The 19584-nt window shown below is 42.6% G+C and overlaps 1 protein-coding gene across 1 annotated transcript in view; it reads left to right on the top strand.

Moving 5' to 3' along the window:
* Nucleotides 1-19584, top strand: part of DIP2A (disco interacting protein 2 homolog A) — an 83434-nt gene that overhangs the window by 59845 nt on the left and 4005 nt on the right. Inside the window, exons 18-35 of the mRNA XM_017838061.1 lie at nt 3762-3898; nt 4358-4438; nt 4636-4763; nt 6498-6612; nt 7801-8002; nt 8143-8252; nt 8392-8472; nt 9726-9849; nt 10154-10275; nt 10591-10702; nt 10926-11035; nt 11146-11276; nt 12828-12996; nt 14201-14371; nt 17025-17054; nt 17475-17536; nt 18215-18272; nt 18980-19054. Coding sequence (XP_017693550.1) covers nt 3762-3898; nt 4358-4438; nt 4636-4763; nt 6498-6612; nt 7801-8002; nt 8143-8252; nt 8392-8472; nt 9726-9849; nt 10154-10275; nt 10591-10702; nt 10926-11035; nt 11146-11276; nt 12828-12996; nt 14201-14371; nt 17025-17054; nt 17475-17536; nt 18215-18272; nt 18980-19054 — 2018 coding nt within the window. The remainder of the gene's footprint in view (nt 1-3761; nt 3899-4357; nt 4439-4635; nt 4764-6497; nt 6613-7800; nt 8003-8142; nt 8253-8391; nt 8473-9725; nt 9850-10153; nt 10276-10590; nt 10703-10925; nt 11036-11145; nt 11277-12827; nt 12997-14200; nt 14372-17024; nt 17055-17474; nt 17537-18214; nt 18273-18979; nt 19055-19584) is intronic.

The raw sequence follows: 19584 nt of genomic DNA, 5'->3' as shown, positions 1-19584 counted from the left end.
CTTCCAGAGTAGAAAGTCAGAAGGCTAGCAGGTGTGTGCCAGATGAAAAGGAATTAACGACCTAAGGAAATAAATTACTTATTTTCAAATGAGTCTGCATGTACATTCTAACAGTGGATATACTTGTGCCTGGAAAGATTTATGCACATCACGGAGGATGTGCCCTGTCCATTCTGGCTTGGTGTTTGGCATACAGGAGAGAACATACCACCACCTGCTCGTTGCCCCTCTGCTGACTGACGAGTCGTGCTCTTCATCTCCTCTTGGTTTTGTGGGTTTTTTTCTTTAGATTGCTGTGCTTTCACCAAAGGCCTAATTTGAGTCAGATACCATCCCTGAAGACTTTGTTCCATCTTCTGATCCGCACTGAACCTGGAAGTGCTTACATGCCCTAGTCTTTCACGTAGCAGGAGCTCACATTCCTGGATTTCATATGGAAATGGACAAGCCAAACGGTTTTGATCTCATTTCCTGTGAAGATCCCAAGTATGCTTTATTTGGGAACCACCTGGTTAAAAGATCGGTGATAAAGTGTCCACTTTCACCCTCATTTTCTTTTTCTGTTTGTTTTGAGACACTGAGCCCACCTGCTCGGGGCATCTTATTCAACAGACCCATCACCACCAGGGTCATGTCTTGTGTCACTGCTGTTTAACCCATAGGGCACTCTTGATGACACATGCCCTTCACATTCATTATCTTCCATGAATGTCCATCACAAGAGCCTCAAGGGAAGTTCAGGCATCCACGGAGAAATCTTCCCATCAAAGATAGCATGAGAATTCTTAAGAGAACCTAGAATGCATTCCACTGCAATCTTCTCCTGGAGGGATGACATTTTGCCTCACCTGTTGACCACCTTTGGCTATTTTGCGTGGTTTCTGTCTGGAACTGACGTTGCTAAGTTTGGCTTAGGGCAATCTTCAGTTCGTTTTTTTCAAATTGAACTAGTAAAGTTGGTAGGGAGAGTGCCAAACCTCTTCTATTCTGCCTGGTTTGTGCCTCCAGTTTTCATATAAACTTGCCCTGTTATCTGTCATCTTGGAAGTGTGTTGTACCTTATGCTTGAACCTGGGTGTGGTTGCTCAGGGTATTCAGTTAAGTTTGTCTCCCTACTTCCCAACTAATCATTTTCTGTTCTTTTACAGGGATCCTTCTCATGTTCTTAATTTGACAGGAGAGTAGCACTCTCAAATCCAAAAGTTCTATATCCCTATAGCTCCTGCTCATACAAAGCCTGGTTCCTAGAAATAGTGCTGCTATAGCAGCTACTTTCTTATACTCAAGCAGAAAACTTTGGGTTGCTGCCAGATCTTGGGTTTCTGCAAGAGGAACTTTTGCATATGCAGTGTCACATTCTCGACTGTGACTGTATTCAGTACCTTTTCTAGAAGGTCAGGGAGGATGGTTCCAGTTTCCTAAATGTTGGGATGCTCACATTGTCTCCAGCCCATGGATGTCCTGGATGTCATTGTTTCCTCTTTTTGTCTCAGAAGACGTTTGCACAGGTTCTGGTAGTTACCACAATGCATCTTCACTGCAGAGGAATCTGGTTCCTTCATCTCAGTGCCTGATCTGTGGAAGGAGTTGTTGCAGAACAATTTGGTGAAAGCTTTCAGTCTTTTTTCTGAAATTTCTCTTTTCCACTCAGTCCTTAGAATTTAGCATAGTAATCAATTCCACTTGGCCTCAGTCCATCACACAATGGCACAACAGCCTACCACTGCAGAACAACTTCTCTTGAGACCTGTGCCAGTGTGTACACTTGGGATGAGATGTTTTCTTCCAATTTAAATGTTGTACCTTGAATGCTTGTGTGACCACCTTTAAAATCTAGATTTATGTTCATCCTTAGCTAGGAAGTTGACTGGCTTTATACCTGTTTCCCTTTCCAGAGGAGCAGGGAAAGATTCAGGTCCTTGCGTTTGACATTCCCGAGTGCTGTTTTTCTCAAAGACTAGGGTTCTCTGGAAACTCTGCAAATACCTTCCACAATGATTCTAGAGGCATTTTATTCTGGTCTTTTAGTATTTTTCTTAAGGCTTCATGCTTCTAGAAGAGAGTTTTAACTAGAGACTGCAGTGCCAGGGTAGCTGTTGTATATGGATCCACTGTGAGACACTGGAAGTGGAACAAGAGAGCACTTTCTGACCCTCATCAGCACCTTTGTTCACAGCCTTCTGCCGTGCAGGCCCCTGGCATTCTTCTTGCATTCCTGCTGTGCTAGTCTTGAAACATCCAAAGCTGAATCCAGTCTTTGGTAGGGCATCAGCGTGGTCCTTTGCACAGCAGGATTCTCATCCTCTGCCAGGATACTCCTTGGCAGGTTTAACTGCTGAGAGTCGCCATCTGCCAGAATGTACATGTGGACTCATTTGAAGAAAGAAAGCTTTCTTACCAGGAATCTGTGTTCTTCGTGACGTGCAGTCCACATGTACATTCCCATCCCATCTGCTTTTCCCTTCTCTCTAATTCTTTTTCAGATGCAATGCTGTTGAGAAAGACTGAAATGGTGGTAGATGCACTCTCTTGTATGTCACACACGAAGCAGGAAAAGGAGGAGAAGCGAGAGTACAGGCTCCACAGGTACTGCATCAGGGCAACCTTGCAGTATAACCTGGCAGGGCAGAACTGTGCCTGCTGTTAGAATGTACCTGTAGACTACCTGTATCATACATTGGTTACTGGTAAGTATTTTTTTTTTTTTTTTTTTACTTGATCAGAGCGATAGGATTGTCCTTGGGCTCCATGGAGGGAGCATCATTTGGGCACTGTAGGCTAATCCCTTGGTTTTTCCGTGTTTGTGAATGTGCTGAGGGCTGTACATTTGTGTATGCCCACAAATTGTTGTGCTTTCTCCTGTTATTAGCCCTTCTCTCTGCATCATTGCTTAAGTGTTACGTACAGAGTTCTGATACTAGCTCAAGTTATTTCCTGGAGTAATAAATTATTTCATCTGTTTCAATTTACCACTAAGTTTTAAACAGCCTTTTTTCCCATTTTTTATAGCCCCTAAATTGCAAAATGTGGGTTTTTGCATGACTGACTGATAGTTCATACTGTAGAATTTAATTCCAGCCTTCTAGTTCGTATGTATAATATCCAGCAACTGAAACTGTTGTTCTGATTTGGACTTGGAGCTGTACCAGGATTTGAGTAGCATCTCCTTACTTGGTCACCCGAGGTTATCATTGCATGATTCCAAACAATTACTAATAACTGCTAGTTGTTCTGATAGGTAATTTTTATGAAACCAAGATAATTTAGGCATTGATCTACTGGTAGAGTGAATGATTATCTCTCCTGTTCAGACCTAAGATGTTGACAACTGAAGACTTCTCTTTGAAAATGTTCCCACAGATCTGTTTTACCAGCAGTTCTTGGTCCATGCTGGCAGCAGAGCTGGCTTCATTCTGTTTATTTTGCATTGACCTGCATAGACTTACTGATTTCTTTTTTAATCTTGAATCTTAAGTGCTAAATCAAACTCCCTTGCACTGTGGTACTTTGGATTCAGCTGCAGCTGATGTGAAGGCTGTGAAACACTGTAAGAAGAAACATTGCATTTGTGAACTTAATCTTGGAGAACTCATTACACAGCCTATCCAAAAGCTACAGAGAGCTCTCTTACGTGCTGTGTTTTTCTGTAGCTGATAGATAATTGATATTTAAAATCTTTTACCTATCAGCAGCAGAGCACTTGTGTGTGTCAGCTGCTGGAGCACACTAACTCTGGGATTCTGTGTTCTTCCTCCTTGCAGCCAGCGTGTGTGTTGTGAAGGTGGATGGGACTCCTTATCTGTGTAAAGCTGATGAGGTTGGAGAAATATGTGTGAATTCAGGAGCAACGGGGATAGCGTATTTTGGCCTCCTGGGAATCACCAAGAATGTATTTGAGGTTCGAACTTCCTTGTAATGTAAAGTGTGATTGTCACATTTCTAGTATTCCTTCTTGCAAATAGACTTATTTGTTCCTTAGAAGTCCTTTTTTGGTGGTTTTTCGTTTTGCTTTTGGGGGTTTTTTGATTAGAAAAAGCCTTGGCTTGGATACACTTTCCTTCATTCATAGAATCATAACAACAAATTCTGTCTCTTATAACCAAAAGTACCAAGTATCATCTGCAGTCAATCAGCTGCTTCTATATTCCATAATCCGGTGTTTTGCCTGTGTGAGCATTTAATTCATCTTAGCTCTGAATTAACACAGAAGTCTTATGTGCAGTTACCTGAAGGCATTTTGGTCTTTCTGCCCATATTTTTTCTTCCAGTGGTACTCCAATTTATATTTTCCTTTTGTGGCAATAATGAGTGTCCGTATCAGTCCAGTGAGTGTCTGAATCCTTCTGTGTTCTTCCAGGCCATCCCAGTGACAGCAGCTGGCGTGCCTGTTTCAGACCAGCCCTTCACAAGAACAGGATTGCTTGGCTTTGTGGGTCCTGTAAGTGTGAACAAGCCCTGGGGGCCCTACTTTGTCCTGACTCCCAACTCTTAAGTGGTGCCCCTGCATTCAGCAGAAGTACGTGTTGGGGCACTGACCTCCTATAGATCTCGAGAGTATTGTCGGCTTGAGTCAGGCATGTATTGCCAGGAGTGAGGAGGTTTTCCCCTCTGTTTCTAATCCTGCCTTCTTTTCAGGACTATTTGGTGTTTGTGGTAGGGAAGTTGGATGGCCTGATGATGGTCAGTGGCCGCAGGCACAACGCAGATGACGTGGTAGCCACCGCCTTGGCAGTGGAACCCATGAAGTTTGTCTATCGGGGAAGGTGAGTATATCAGAAACTTCAGCCCTGCTGATTGGGCTTTGTTCCTTTTTTTCTCACCCACAGACAATCAATAAGTAACACAGCACACACAGGAGCAATGCATGTGAGTTTTTACATGTGTGGTTTGTAGGAAAGGTGGCACTAAGTGGTGATATACCCTGTCTCTGCTAACTTGAAAGACAAGTATTGACACCCTTCTTCGTGCACAATAGATTCTAAATTGCTTTCACAAAGTATAAAGGTAGACCTTTAAGTGTTTGTTTAAAAATTCTTTCAAAGCTTCTCTTAAGACACTCAAATGAAGCTCATGTGCCAGATATAAGACACCTCTGTCCTCCGAGCCTTTTGGGCAGAGTGGCCGAGGGAGGAACTGTGCAGCATGTTCTAAAGAACAAACAGCTGAAGGACCTTCAAAGATAGTGTGTGATGTATCACCAACCTGATTGCTCTTCTGTGGTCAATGGCCTAATGTCCAGATGGAAATCAGTGACTAGTAGGGTCCCTCAGGGGTCATGTTGGGACCAGTCCAGGCTGGGGGATGAACAGATCAGGAGCAGCTGTGCTGAGAAGGGCTTGGGGGTGCTGCTGGGTGAGAGGCTGGACGTACCCTGGCCATATATGCACTGGCAGCCCAGAAACCAGCTGTGTCCTGGGCTGATCTCACAGCGTGGGCAGCAGGGGAGGGAGGAATTCTTGCCCCACTCAGGTGAGACCCCACCTGCAGAGCTGCCTCCAGCCCTGGGGGCCCAGCACAGGAAGGACATGGAGCTGTTGCTTCTGTTGAGTTCAGAGAGGCCACAGAGATGCTCCGAAGGCTGGAGCCTCTCTGCTATGGAGACAGGCTGAGAGAGCTGGGATGGCTCAGCCTGGAGAAGGCTCCAGGGAGATGTTATTGCAGCTTTTCGAGACCTAAAAGGGCCTTATAGGAAAAATGGGGACAGAGTTTTTAGTGAAGCCTGTAGTGAGGTGATGGTTTTAAATTGAAACAGATTAGATTCAGATTACACATAAGAAAGACAATCTTGACTGTGAGGGTGATGAGGCACAGAGAAGCTGTGGCTGCCCCAGCCCTGGAAACATTCAGGGTCAAGTTGGAGGGGGCTGTGAGCAACCTGATCTAGTTGAAAATGTCCTGCTTATTGCAGGGGGGTTGGAAGTAGATGACCTTCCAACACAAACTATTCTATGATCCTTTAAAAATCCAGCTTTCTTCGGTTTTGCTCACTTGTGCAACTGACATATAAATAATGCAGTTGAGCATAAAAATAATGGCACATACCTGGCGGAGGCATTATTAATATTTTATCCTAGGAGATGCAATCCCAAAACTAATGTAATTCCCGAATGAGGGTTAAGTATTTTTCTGTGCAAGCATATGCTGGTCAGTAATTTGGCACAGTCATCTTTCTGAAGGGATGTAGGGGCCACAAGTCCAGTGTGCATGATGGAGTTCTGTAGGCAAGGTTTGCACAGCCCTTGCACGTATGGAACTTGCCTGTCAAACACGTGCTACATTGGTGACTGCAAATCCACCTGACCCCCACCAGAAATCAATTACAGTAGTGAACCTACATGTGTTCTATTTTCCTGTGATTTTGTGATGACCTGGCATGAATAATGCTTGTGTGTGTGAAACAGTGCCATGAGAGGTTGCAGCCATCCCCACGTGATGATAACCCATGCTCTGTTCACCATATGTTGCATCCTATCATTCTTCTGTCCTTTGTGTTTTAGGATAGCAGTGTTTTCTGTGCCCGTTTTGCATGATGATCGGATAGTGCTTGTGGCAGAGCAGCGCCCTGACGCCTCAGAGGAGGATAGTTTTCAGTGGATGAGCAGGGTTCTACAGGTAGTCAGTCTGTCCTTTCTCTTTTCCAGGTGAATAAGGCTGATGTATGAAATGAGAACATTAGAGCATCTTTTTTCTTTTTTTTTTCCATAAGCCAAACCTATCAGTGTAACCACAGAGAGCTACAATGAGCTGGGTTTTTTTTCAGGATGTGTTTCAGGGTTGATAGTTAACAGAATTTTTGTAAAAAGTAAGATTTTCTTTCAGAATTTTTTTTTTTTTAACTTCCTACTACTAGGATTCCCTGAGTCCTAAGGGTGATGGGGGTTTTTGGGTTAATGCTACATGTCTCTTCTGATTTCATACTGAGAGTTAACTCTGGAAATGTTTATGAGTGTACTTAGTGCCAATATCAGAACTGCCTCTGAAAGCTTTTTGTGTCACTAACAACCTTATTCTAGATCTCCAACTGTAAGCATTAAAAACTTTTTTCCCTTGATTACTTCACTATATTTTCTTGGGGGGTGGAGGGCAGGAGGAAGGGGAATTGTGGTAGACTTACATTTGTGGATTTCAGAATTAATTAGTTCTAAGAAAGTAAAAATTGAGAGAGCTATTATGGAAGACTGGTGAAGGGACAACTGAAAGGAAGGATACAGAGAACAACTTAAGGGAAGTTTACTCTTAAAAGTAAGGCAGTTAGGTAATAATGGTTTCTGTCTAATTTCAGCTTTCTAATCTTTTTGGAGGGAATATCTGGTAATAGAAAGGCTTTTTTGTGGGAGAAAATATTTTTATTTCTCTTTTTAGAAGAGAAACAGAGAGAGCTGAAACAGACACTTAAGTTTTAGGCTGCAAAGTTGCTTCCCTCTCTATTTTTGTGGTTTTATGTTCTACTGCGCTTTTGTGATTGTGCCATACATGCTAAATTTGCTGTAATATAATTTTGGCTTTTGAAAATCTCTGCACTCTTTGCCCACTTTTAAGAGACTTTCCTAATCCCTGATGTGCAGGTGGCATCCCCTTGATAGAGGGCACAAGCAAAGTCCTGGGTCTGCTCCTGCTCCCATTGAAGTCATGGCACAGCTTCTATGAGTTCAGTGAGTGCAGAATTGGACCCTTTATTTGCAAATTGTGGTGCAAGTAAAAATTTTAATGTTATAAATGACTTGAATTCAAATTTTTGCTCTGGCTACATCCCAGTTGATAATGTGGAATGTATTTTTTTTTTTTTTAATTTCTATCAAGGCAATCGATAGCATTCACCAAGTGGGTGTATACTGCCTTGCCTTGGTGCCGGCCAACACTTTGCCAAAGGCTCCACTCGGAGGAATTCATATTTCAGAAACGAAGCAGCGCTTTTTGGAGGGCGCTCTGCATCCTTGTAACGTCCTGATGTGTCCCCATACCTGTGTTACCAACCTGCCCAAGCCTCGACAGAAACAACCAGGTGAGGAAAACAGAGCATGTGCTGGCTCGGCCAGACCTGTGTTAGATGTGGCACTCACAGGGGGCTGCAGGCTGTGCTGATTGCTGTGTGTCCCTTACGTTATTTGTCCTCATTTTGCACCTCTTCTTTCCAAAATGCAGATGTTGGTCCTGCCTCAATGATAGTAGGAAACCTTGTAGCTGGCAAGAGGATTGCACAAGCCTCGGGCAGAGATGTGAGCCAGCTGGAGGATAACGACCAGGCAAGAAAGGTGACACTGATGTCCTGGTATGACTAAATATTTCAATTAGCTTATTCAGAGTGAGAGAAGACCAGGTGTGATATTCTGCTGAAAGTAAACCTGAGGCATTTTGAGTGAATCTGAGTGTCTCCTTTTTTTTCCGTTTCAGTTCCTGTATTTGGCAGATGTTCTTCAGTGGCGAGCTCAGACAACTCCAGATCATCCCCTCTTCCTTCTGTTGAATTCCAAGGTGAGATGCCCTTTAGGTCATACTTGGAGATTGAGATCAAAACAAAAGATTGTTTTGATTTTAAGAAAATTCCAGCCAGAAGTCTTTTCCTAAAATCCTTCAGGTTATTTTAATGAAGCAGACAAAAATTGCTAGTTAGTAAGCAGCATTGTTTTTCCACTCCTGGAATTTTATGCCATATGTTTCATGCCACATCTGGAATTTCAGTATACATTCTGCCTGGCTTAAAACATTGCAGTAATTGCATTACCTGCTGAAACACAACTTTTGTGATATTAATGGAAGACACAATTCTGTCTTCCTCTCTGAAGACAAGGGTAACTGGAAGTCAGAGCTGGAGGATTTGCTGATTAGAAGATCTGCAGCCTAAGTAGAGAGCCCTTGAGACAACTTTGGAGTCATCTTTTCCAGTAGCACTGTCACACCTTTTAGGAGATGCTGATGCCTTGTCCTGGGCTAGGCTCTGCCCCCAAGAAGGATGACACTTAAAATGGAAGCAACAGCCCAGTGACAAACTGGATTTACCCTGTGCTGTGCTGCAGACAGCGGGGTAGGGAATGTGCTTCCAGAAGGTCCAGCAGCAGTCCTTGGGAAGTCAAGGATTTGCTTTTGTGGTTCTTATTCAGAGAGGCAAAATGGTTAGGACATGGTTCAACACTTCTGACTTTTTTTTGTGAGACTGTGCTTTAGCAAAAGAAACTGTTTCAACATTGTTATTGTTAAAAGTCACAGAATTGGTTTGTTCTCTCAGAGTTAAGAGGATTTTGAGGTAAGTTTTCTGGTATGAAGAAGCACCTTCCTGGGTCATTTTGTTCAGGCAAGTTTTACCCTTGACAAGGAGACTGCAAAAGGAAATACAAAACTTGGGCACAAAGAAATTACCTGTTAGCGAAGACCTGTCTTAAATAACTGGGGACTACAGTGCTGCATGTTAGTGTATTCACAGCTCTCCATGAGAAACCCTTTTGTTTTACACCTTTTCATGTCAATATCCAAGTCACTGAGCTGCTGCTGTTTCTATTTCAACAATACACAGTGTTTACTGTTATGGTTTTGCATGATGTATAAAAGCCTCTAGCCCTGTAAAAGCTCATGGTACCAGCAGCGTGGTTTCTCAAACGTAGAGACAAGAGTCTTTAACAGCATTTGCTGTATCGTTAAAATAAGGACAGATGAAATACTGTATCTGCAGCAGGTACTTTGTGTAGAACAGTTTGAATAGAGGTTTCTGATGTCACTTCTCTCCTGTGCAGGGCACTGTAGCTAGCACTGCATCGTGCATCCAGCTGCACAAGAGAGCAGAGAGAGTGGCAGTTGCGCTGCTGGAGAAGGGGCGGCTGAACGTTGGTGACCACGTGGCCCTGGTTTACCCTCCAGGTAAGGCAATACAGACAGCAAAAGGCACAGTCAGCACCAGAAAAGAAAGTCCTGTTCACGAAAATATATCCCTACCCATTTAAAGTTTGTAGGATCGAAATAACTTTTGCTGCGTCTCAAATGCAAAACATTTTAACCCTGTAGGAGCGGGCACGGCCAAGAGCAGCCTGTTGATTTGAAGAGACCCTTGTGAGAAATCCTTACGTCTCAATAAAATAAATCACCGTGTGTTTTGGTTTTGGTGAAAGAGTTCGGCCTGTTGCCCTGATAAAAATGGCTTTAGTTTCACAAATATCTTTTACAGGAGTGGACTTGATAGCAACTTTTTATGGCTGCTTATATGCTGGCTGTGTCCCCATCACTGTCCGCCCACCTCATCCACAGAACCTTGCTACCACTCTGCCCACTGTCAAAATGATTGTAGAGGTAGGTATGAGACATTCCTCTCCTCATGCTTTTGGGGAGTGTGGATTGGTTGATGCATCCTGATGAATTGCTTTGCCATGGTTGGTGTAAAATAAGCTAGGGGAAAAAAAAAATCAGTCTGCTGAGTCAACGATGACATTTTTTTCGGAAACTCGTTTAAAATGGTCTTTTATTGTTGTGATTCATTTTGCTTTGTTTCCAGTGATTTTCTTCATCTGTTCATCTTGTTGGTTATCTCCTCTGGGTGGATATGATATCACTTGGAGCATCCATTCCCTGGTTTTATAAATGGTTTTAATGCTGTGCCTTTTGCAGGTCAGTAAGTCTGCGTGTATACTGACCACCCAAGCCATAATGAAACTGCTGAAGTCTAAGGAGGCTGCTGCAGCTGTAGATATTAAAACATGGCCCACTATTTTGGATACAGGTACACTAGCCAAAATGGAAATAGTTTTAAGAGTGGTGTGTTTATTTTGTTACACCTTTAACTGCTGGATTGAGTGGATGTGTTCTGCATTGCATTAAAATGGCTGTCCAAGAAACTATAGGAAGTATCTGGTGGTAATGCTGTAAAGATACGTTTCTTTGTCCTGTGGTCGTTTCTCAAAATAATAATATGGTACTTTTCTCTTTTTATTTATTTTAAATAGATGATATGCCTAAAAAGAAGCTGGCTAGTGTTTTCAGACCTACTTCTCCAGATATGTTGGCATACTTGGACTTCAGTGTGTCTACTACTGGTATATTAGCAGGAGTTAAGGTAGAGTAACAAGAGAGATAATTACGCTTTGTTTCCTTATGTTTCGGAAGGAATATGTGATACCCTTTTTCTAAAAAGGGTCCCTGAGAGCTCCTGTTTTCCTCTTGCAGATGTCACACGCAGCTACAAGTGCCTTATGTCGCTCGATAAAGCTCCAGTGTGAGCTGTACCCATCCCGACAGATTGCCATCTGCCTGGACCCTTACTGTGGCCTGGGGTTTGCACTGTGGTGCTTGTGCAGGTATGTCACTGCAGCCATGGGCCTCCTCACGTGTGCCCAGCCTTCTCCAGAATCCCAGGGAACAGCTGTGGGATAGAACTGTCAAAGAAACCCAATTGAACCTTTTTATCAGTAGTTCAGAAAACACCTTCTGTGGTAAGAAGATCCACTTCAGTCAGTTAGTTACTCGAGTAACTTTGGGTTTGCAAGTGGAATTAATTAGATACCAAATTCAAGGAAAAAAAGGACTTCACTGTCTGTCTCACATTGATTAAATAAATCCTTTTAAAGTCTTTTGAGATTAAACCATATGTTTTGACAAGACCCTTAAGGTGTTCACTGCAAGATGGGTATGCACTAAGAAATACTGCTGAAGGAAGCAGTTAAATGTTTCTTAAAATGAATGAGTCCTGAATTGATTCAACCAGATAACTGCTCTAATGCAGCACATCTCACAAAGCTGCAAAATCTTCCTCTTTTTTTTTTTCCTTTTAAAACATGCCATATGCTTTAACTAATCCAAGATTTAATGTTATGTTAGATGTTTCTTTTAAAAAATGCAGAAACTGAAGCTTTTGAATACAAAGTTGTTTTATAAATAGGTAAATTTACTGTAGTTACACCTGTCTCTTCTCTCTCTAAATTTCCCAACTGGAAAGGAAGTGCACTGAAGAAAAACAAAAATGCAACTTTGGTAGCATCTGAGGATTTATATCATCAGTAAAGCGAGTCAGGATGGAGGGAGAAGAAACCTCAGTGAGGAAAGAATTAAAATATAAACTTAAAGAAAGATGAAACCAAAAAAATTAAAAGGTGGTGTGATTCTGATGACAAATTTGACTTTCTGTCCACTCATGTTAACCGGTATCCAGGTTAAATATTTCACATAAACACTGTTTAAAAACTGAGACAGCCGTGGCAAAGGCTAGAAAACTGCACTAAATCTTGAATGGTGCAATACAGGTGTTAAACACTCATTTCACTCAAAGCAAAAGGTGCATTTTCCCATGAATGACTCAGAAAAATATGCTCAATATCCAGCTGTAATTGGAATGATGGTGGTTAGGAGCTGGAATTGGGTGGTGAGACACTGGCACAGGTTGCCCAGGGAAGCTGTGGCTGCCCCATCCCTGGAAGTGTCCAAGGCCAGGTTGGATGGGGCTTGGAGCAACCTGGGCTAGTGGAAGGTGTCCCTGCCCATGGCAGGGGGTGGAATGAGATGAGCTTTAAGGTCCCTTCCAACCCAGGTCACTCTGTGTTTCTGTGATGCCTCAGACATTAACATTTTTGTGTCAGTTCTGTCTGTTGAAGGCATTGAATGTTTGCCTATAGCTCAGCACAATTTACTGCACAGGACAAATATAGTCACCTTAAGGTTTGTGACTTAACTCAGTCCCATAGTTCCCAGCTGACTAAGAGATTCTTGCTCTTTTGGAGAAGAGAAGCTGAAGTTCAGGTCTCAGTTTTCCTGTGTTTCCTTCGTTTTGACTTCACATAACTTTTGGCTTTTTTTTTTTTTTTTTTTTTATGGTGGCTCGAAGTTTTCATGTTTCTACTGCTTCCTCTCCCCAGTGTATATTCAGGTCACCAGTCCATCCTGGTCCCTCCTCTGGAGCTGGAGAGCAACGTGTCTCTGTGGCTGTCTGCTGTCAGTCAGTACAAAGTGCGTGTCACCTTCTGCTCATACTCGGTCATGGAGATGTGCACCAAAGGGCTGGGGACACAGACCGATGTTCTCCGGGTGAGTGGACTCCTTTTTTCAGCATGCTGACAGAGACATACATGTGTCTTTCTAAAAAATACTTCATTTGCAGAGGATGAGTTCGTATTTCTGTGAGACCCTTTCGTTATTACTTGATTTTTGGGGAATGTTGAGATTGCTGGAAGATTCAGCTCTCGTGTTTCTGGTGGAGGAAAAAAAAAAAAAAAAAAGAAGTCTTGTGTTTTCAGCTTTACTTGTTTGTGCCACATCTGTGCTGCTGGGTATTTCTGAGATTTTGGGAAAAATACATAGCAAGCCTATCAGCTTGTTTGTGTCTGAGACAAAAAAATACCACCAAACAAAAAAAACCTTAAACAGACAAAACACACCCCAACAGAAGAAAAAAGCCCAAAACCTCACCAAACACAAAAACACCTCTCTCCTAAACAACAAAAAGCTCCCCAGTAAGTCTCACTTGCTTTCAGATCAGTTAATACCAAAAAATGTAGAGTTCTAAAATGGATATAATCTTCCACAACTCTGCAAGTGTTCCAGGCCTGGTTGGATGGGGCTTGGAGCAACCTGGTCTAGTGGAAGGTGTCCCTGCCCATGGCAGGGAGGTGGAACTAGATGAGCTTGAAGGTTCCTTCCCACCCAAACCATTCTATATGATTACATGATGATATACTTCCTAACAGCAGCAATTGCACCTTGATACATCCATTTATTTTTGAGGGAAGTCTCTTAACTCAGGCTTAATTACCTTGGAAGAGGAAGGAGCGTTCCCACAGCTGTAGTAACTCAGCTGCTCAGCACTTCCACTGGGAATGTGTGGCAGCTCATTCACAAAAAAGTGGCTGCATTGTGCTTGTTCTCAATACAAACAAAAAACCTGTTCCTCTGTTCCCCTGGACCTCACCAAGGGGAATCCTGGCCCACAGGCAATGACTCTAGGTTCACATTCACACTGGCAGGAGCTAATGATGTCTGGAACACTGCTTGCACCTGAACTGTGCCGTGCTGGGAGCCAGCCCTGTGACACAATGACTTTCTGGGGGGTTTTCAGCTCAGAATTCTGAGTGACTGTGCTGCAGTGACACGATGTCTGTGTCTTTAGTGTTTAACCTGTTCACGTCCTATTCCAGTGCTCTTCAAGTCCTTCTGTTGCACAAATTAAAACTGTTTATTTCCAGAGTTGTTGCCTTCAAACTTAAAATGTTGTTCTCTTCACCCAACCTCTCAGATGAAGGGAGTTAACCTGTCCTGTGTCCGTACCTGCATGGTGGTTGCAGAGGAGAGACCGAGGATCACGCTAACCCAGTCCTTCTCCAAGTTGTTTAAAGACCTGGGCCTCTCTGCTCGTGCAGTGAGCACTACCTTTGGGTGCAGGGTCAACGTAGCAATTTGCTTACAGGTGAGATTGAACTGCTTATTCCTTTCACAGAGTCTCTGGGAACTTGATGGGAAATCATGTTCAGCCCCATGGATGTCTTTTCCTAATGAACTAGAGCTCCACTGCTTCCTAGCTTCATCACCAAGTTAAATAAGCTTTTTAATAAGATGTTTAATAAGATGTGGGTTATGATAATTTCACTTCTCTGTACTAATTGACCAGTTGATTTGCTTTTCTAATCCAGAGGTTCACTATTAAGAAACTTGTTTCCTTCCTATTGTGCAGGAGCAGTATTAAATTAAATAAACAGCTTCTTCTTCATAAATATTGTTGCCGTGAAATTTTGGTCCTGAAAAAAATCTCCAGAGCAGTTAATTAGGGGTGAGATAAGAAAGGGTTTATTTTGCCAAGGCTAAGATGTTACAAGACGCACACCGACCGTGCCTGAGATGTTACATTTTATAACACCATCCATCCAATCCCAGATGTGCCCACCCTGTGGCCTTTACTCTGGTCTGCCCCGGGTCCACCCCCTGAGAAATGGGTCTGGGGGTTTTGGGACCCCGTGTTCATCCCCCCTTCCTCTTCATCAGAGCACAAAGGGTACATAGTTACCTAATTCTTGACCGTATTCTGTGGTTTAGGCCCTGATATGCTGTTCTGCCAACAATCTAGGCCTTGCCTTGACAAAAGACTAAACATCTCTGCTGTATTCAGGAGTAGGATTGATATGGGGAGCATAGAATGGGGTAAGAGGGTTAAGGAATGTGTAAACAAGGGTGCTAGAGAAAGGGAAAGGGACAAGGGACAAGGGAGGGAGGGGTTGCTGCTTTTAAAACCTACTTATAAAACTTACAAGTCTTACAAATATTAGAAAAATAAAAAAAAACATTAGGGGCTTAAGGCATCAATATTAAATGTTACAAGCAGTGCTGTTTCAGGTTTTGTGTTATTCAGATCCTGTCTGTTTGAAAAATATCTGTATGTGTAATGTGGAATTAGATGGAAGACAGAGTTCCTCAAATAAGACCCAGGAAAACTGACAAGGTTGGCAGGTGTTTTTTGACTTTTAAAGGTCTCCAGTGAGTATTATCAACATGCAAATACGTTTCTCTCACCTCATGTGAGAGCTGGACTTTTTTTTTTAATTAAAGGTATAAAGTTGGAAGATTTGGGGGGGGGGGTATGCCCATAAAGTGAACAGCCCTGCTTCACAGACTAGAGATAATGACATGCTGTGGGCCAGAACCACCTTTGACAGTTTGGTATTCAGCTGATAATAATCTCTTATGTGTGATTTAATGAGATTAAATCTGACTTTTCTTACTGAGATGCTGCTTTTGCAGTCAGGAAATTAAAAAAAAATATATTCCAAAACTTACCTGAAACTTCAGATACTAAGTATGGACTAGAAAATGGGAAAGCACCCTGGAGTTTGGATGTTCTTTGAGTTGATAGTGCTCAGCTTTCAGATGAGTATGTAGCTTTGTATGTCTTAGGTGAGACATGCATTAAATATGTGTAATTGTAAATTTAATTTCCAATTTTATTGATATGAATTGCACATAATAACATAGGATTGATTCTATGAAGATTGCTACTGTACTTCTGCAAAACTTAATTTTTCCTTTTTATTTTTTTGGTTCCTGGTGCTCATTAGATCAAGAAAAATCCCTTTTATTCTCTCAGCATATATTATAATGTTCTGGTTTTCCTACAGGAGAGACATTTTGGGACACGAGTTTCTTAAATATGTTGCCATTTACAATTGTTTCTTTAGTTTCTATAGTTTCTTTCACAATTAAAGGAGGAAAGGTTTTTAACAAGCCCTAGCTAAATGGTTACAAAGAAATATGGCCAGAGTGATTTTTATGAGAAAAATAGGAAGGCTACACATGAAATCCAGATGACTGTAAATTAAGATTTTAAACACGTCGAATAAAACATGTCAGCTGCCCAGTGTGAAAGATCAGCTTTCCGAGTTGCCTGTGTAAATAAGAATTTTAAAAGCCAGTTTGGGATGAGGAAGGGGAAAACAGTTTTTCTGCAGAGTGTTGAATGGCAACATGAAAAGTACTCAAAAAAACCCCCTGTGAGCTGTGTAGGACTGCTGGGCAGTTGAGCTTCCCCTTCATATTCTGCCTTTTTCATCTCTGTTTTCCATTCTTGAGCCCTTTTTCAGTGTGGGGGGTTTTCTAACCCCTCTCCTGCATTCTTCCAGAGTGATACTTGTATTAGATGTTTTAAAATTCATTGAATTTAAATGGATGTAGATGAATGGCCAAACTTCTGGTACAAATTAGCATGTAGATAAATACAGAATGTCTTCCAGCCCTGCTGGACTGAGGAGGTATTTCTGAAGCTGCAAGCAGCCTCATAAAGGGAGGAGGGATTTGTGATAGAACAATGTAGGAGCTGCCTTAGCCCTCTTCTTGTTCATTAACTGGAACCTGCATGTTTCCCAAGGAACCACCTAAGAGTGTCAAGCCTTTAAATAATCTGAAATGGAAATTTCCTTTTCACTCTAAAACAGTATGAGTTTTATTTTCTGTCTTACTGTGTGTATCTTGTGTTTCCAGTGCCTCTTTGTTTGTATTTTCTTTTTTTTCCCCTTTCTCTCTGTTTCACACACTTTGATGGCCTCTGTTACTTCTGTTTGTGGTCCTGCTGTCAGCCAAACAGGCTGGGCAAGCTGGCTGAACAGGTATAGTGCTGCATGTGTGCTTGTCATGTCCTGAAGTCCATCTGGTTCTGCAGTGTTAGGGATTAGGCCCACACTGGTTTATACTTACATCCTTTGCACTTGCTGTGTGGGTTTTAGAGCAGGTGCTTACCCTAATAGAATCTTTAAAACTTAATTTTAAATTTAAAAATTTTAAAATCTTAGACTTAACCTGTACTACATACTTCACTTGTGCATTCATTGAGTGATTCCATAAGAAGACTGCTTTAGAGCAGTCACTGTAGAAAGGGGGGCTATTTCACTATATTTCTTGTAGATTAGGGAAGTGCTGTATAAGTGTCAGTAAAAAAGGGAGAGAAATTTGTGAATTTATGTGGCTGTGAGAATGAAAGCAGGATCTTGTTGTTTCTGTTGAATTTATTTCTTCCTCCTTATTCTTAGGGAACAGCAGGACCAGATCCAACAACAGTCTATGTGGATATGAGAGCACTTCGACATGACAGGTACAGACTGTTAAAGCATTAGCTCTTTAATGGCTGTAGAGGAGAAACCTCAGACTCATTGCATGGCTTTGTTGAAGTATCCTTGGCAGCAGCCAGCTGACTCCCTGCTATATTATATCTGTGGCCTCTTCTCCTGCATGGCTCTCTAAGTATCCTTCAGGTAGTGGAAAAAGTACAATTAGAGTCTCCCTTAGTCTTTTTGGTTTTTCCTTCAAGCCAAACCAAGTCCATTCCCTCAGCCTTCCCTGGGCTGCATTGTGTCACTTAATTCCAGTTGGGCTGCTCACTCTTTACTTTCTGTGATTCCTACCAATGCTCTGCCACCATTCAGTGTGACAAGTAGAGGTCCAGGAGAATGTTTTTTAGAAGGTGAATTTAAAATGCTGGTGGAACTGCAGCCATAGGGCTCTGTTGGAAAAAGTCACTTGTCTCTCCAGAGAGCAGAGTTACAGGTTCTTAAAAGAAATGTGCTCTGTGCTAATAGGGAAGTCTTCAAGACAGCTGAAAACTCGTAACTGTCTTACTGTGTTGTGAATAACTGAGCATAATTGATTGATTCATTACAGCTTGGTCAGTGCAGCTAAGGAGAGGGTAACCGTGGGTATAGTAGAACATATCTATTTGACTTCTATTTAAGTTCTTAAAGCCTTGTACAAATGTATCCTCTTATTTTCTCAGGGTGCGTTTGGTAGAGAGAGGCTCTCCACACAGTCTGCCCCTTATGGAGTCTGGGAAGGTGAGAGACTGACACTGATCCTTCCTCCTTGTAGAATCACAGAATCATAGAGAGGTTTGGGTTGGAAGAGATCATCTCATTCCAAATCCCCCCCTGCCATGGGCAGGGTTATCTTCCCCTAGACCAAATTGCTCCAAGCCCCATCCAGCCTGGCCTTGAACACTTCCAGGGATGGGGCATCTCTGTGCCAGGGCCACACCACCCTCACATGGAAGAAGTTCTTCCTAACATCTAATCCAAACCTACTCTTTCAGTTTAAATTCATTATGACCCTCATTGTGTCCTCATGGCCCTTAACCTGGGCTGTGAGCTGCTCCACCTGGATCCCAGTACAGAATACGTGTGATGAGCTTTGCTAATCACAGTGTATCCAGGAGAGGCACTAGAGGGAGCATGGTGTGATCAAGTAGTTAAAGGGAGGCCTGGTGCGTGACATGAAGCAATAGGACACATTGCTACCACCGAAAAAATCAGAGGCCTTCTTCACGCGGAAGGCATTTTCTAGGTGTGAAACCAACTCTGAAGCTGCAAAACAGCTGCTCAGGGTTAAAACGATTAAACAAGTTAAACAGCTTGGTAGGACAAGGTGGTTGATACGCGTGGTGCAGAGAAGAGTAGCAAGGGAAGCCCAGACTGTTGACTTCTGTGGCTCTGCATTATTAACTTTTGATGAATTAAAGTTTTTTTCTGCATGCTTCTCATTCAAGATTCTTCCGGGAGTAAAAGTCATCATAGCGCACACAGAAACCAAGGGACCTCTGGGAGACTCGCACTTAGGAGAGGTAAAGCTTTCATGCTGTTGTGCTGTGTCTGTCAGCAGTGATGTGATCAATCAGTACCTCCTGTTAGAGAAGTGCCTGCCCCTGGGTGGGACAGCCATGGTGGCTTTGCTGTGCCACGTCAATGAACCCCACAGAGAGCTGGCACTGCTTACATACCTGTACTGTGTAGCTGCATAGCTCCCCCCTCCTCTGCCAGACCAGGGGACTAGTCTGTGTCTGCCTGGCAGCTGGAACAGGCAATGATGCACTCCCATCAGTGGGCAGCAGCAAGAAGGTAATTTGCTGCTCGCTTTAACCTTTGTTTTATATACATCTGGATTGTTGTGTGATAAGATGCCCAGCTAATGGGTTGAACAGGTGCTCCTGACCTGTAAGCCAAATGCATGGCTCATTTTTCCTCTTTACCAGCCCCCAACTACATGTATATAAAACTCCTTTTTACTCCTTTTCCCTGGTCATTTTCTGTGAGGCAGAGGTTAACAATTTTAATAAAACCAGCATTTCGGAGTGGTCAGAGCTGTCAGTGAAAC

This window comes from Lepidothrix coronata, unplaced genomic scaffold (genome assembly GCF_001604755.1).
Source record: "Lepidothrix coronata isolate B3197 unplaced genomic scaffold, Lepidothrix_coronata-1.0 Scaffold323, whole genome shotgun sequence".
Taxonomy (NCBI): domain Eukaryota; kingdom Metazoa; phylum Chordata; class Aves; order Passeriformes; family Pipridae; genus Lepidothrix; species Lepidothrix coronata.
Note: the sequence above shows the minus strand (reverse complement) of the source record. Positions and strands in the feature narration are given on the sequence as shown.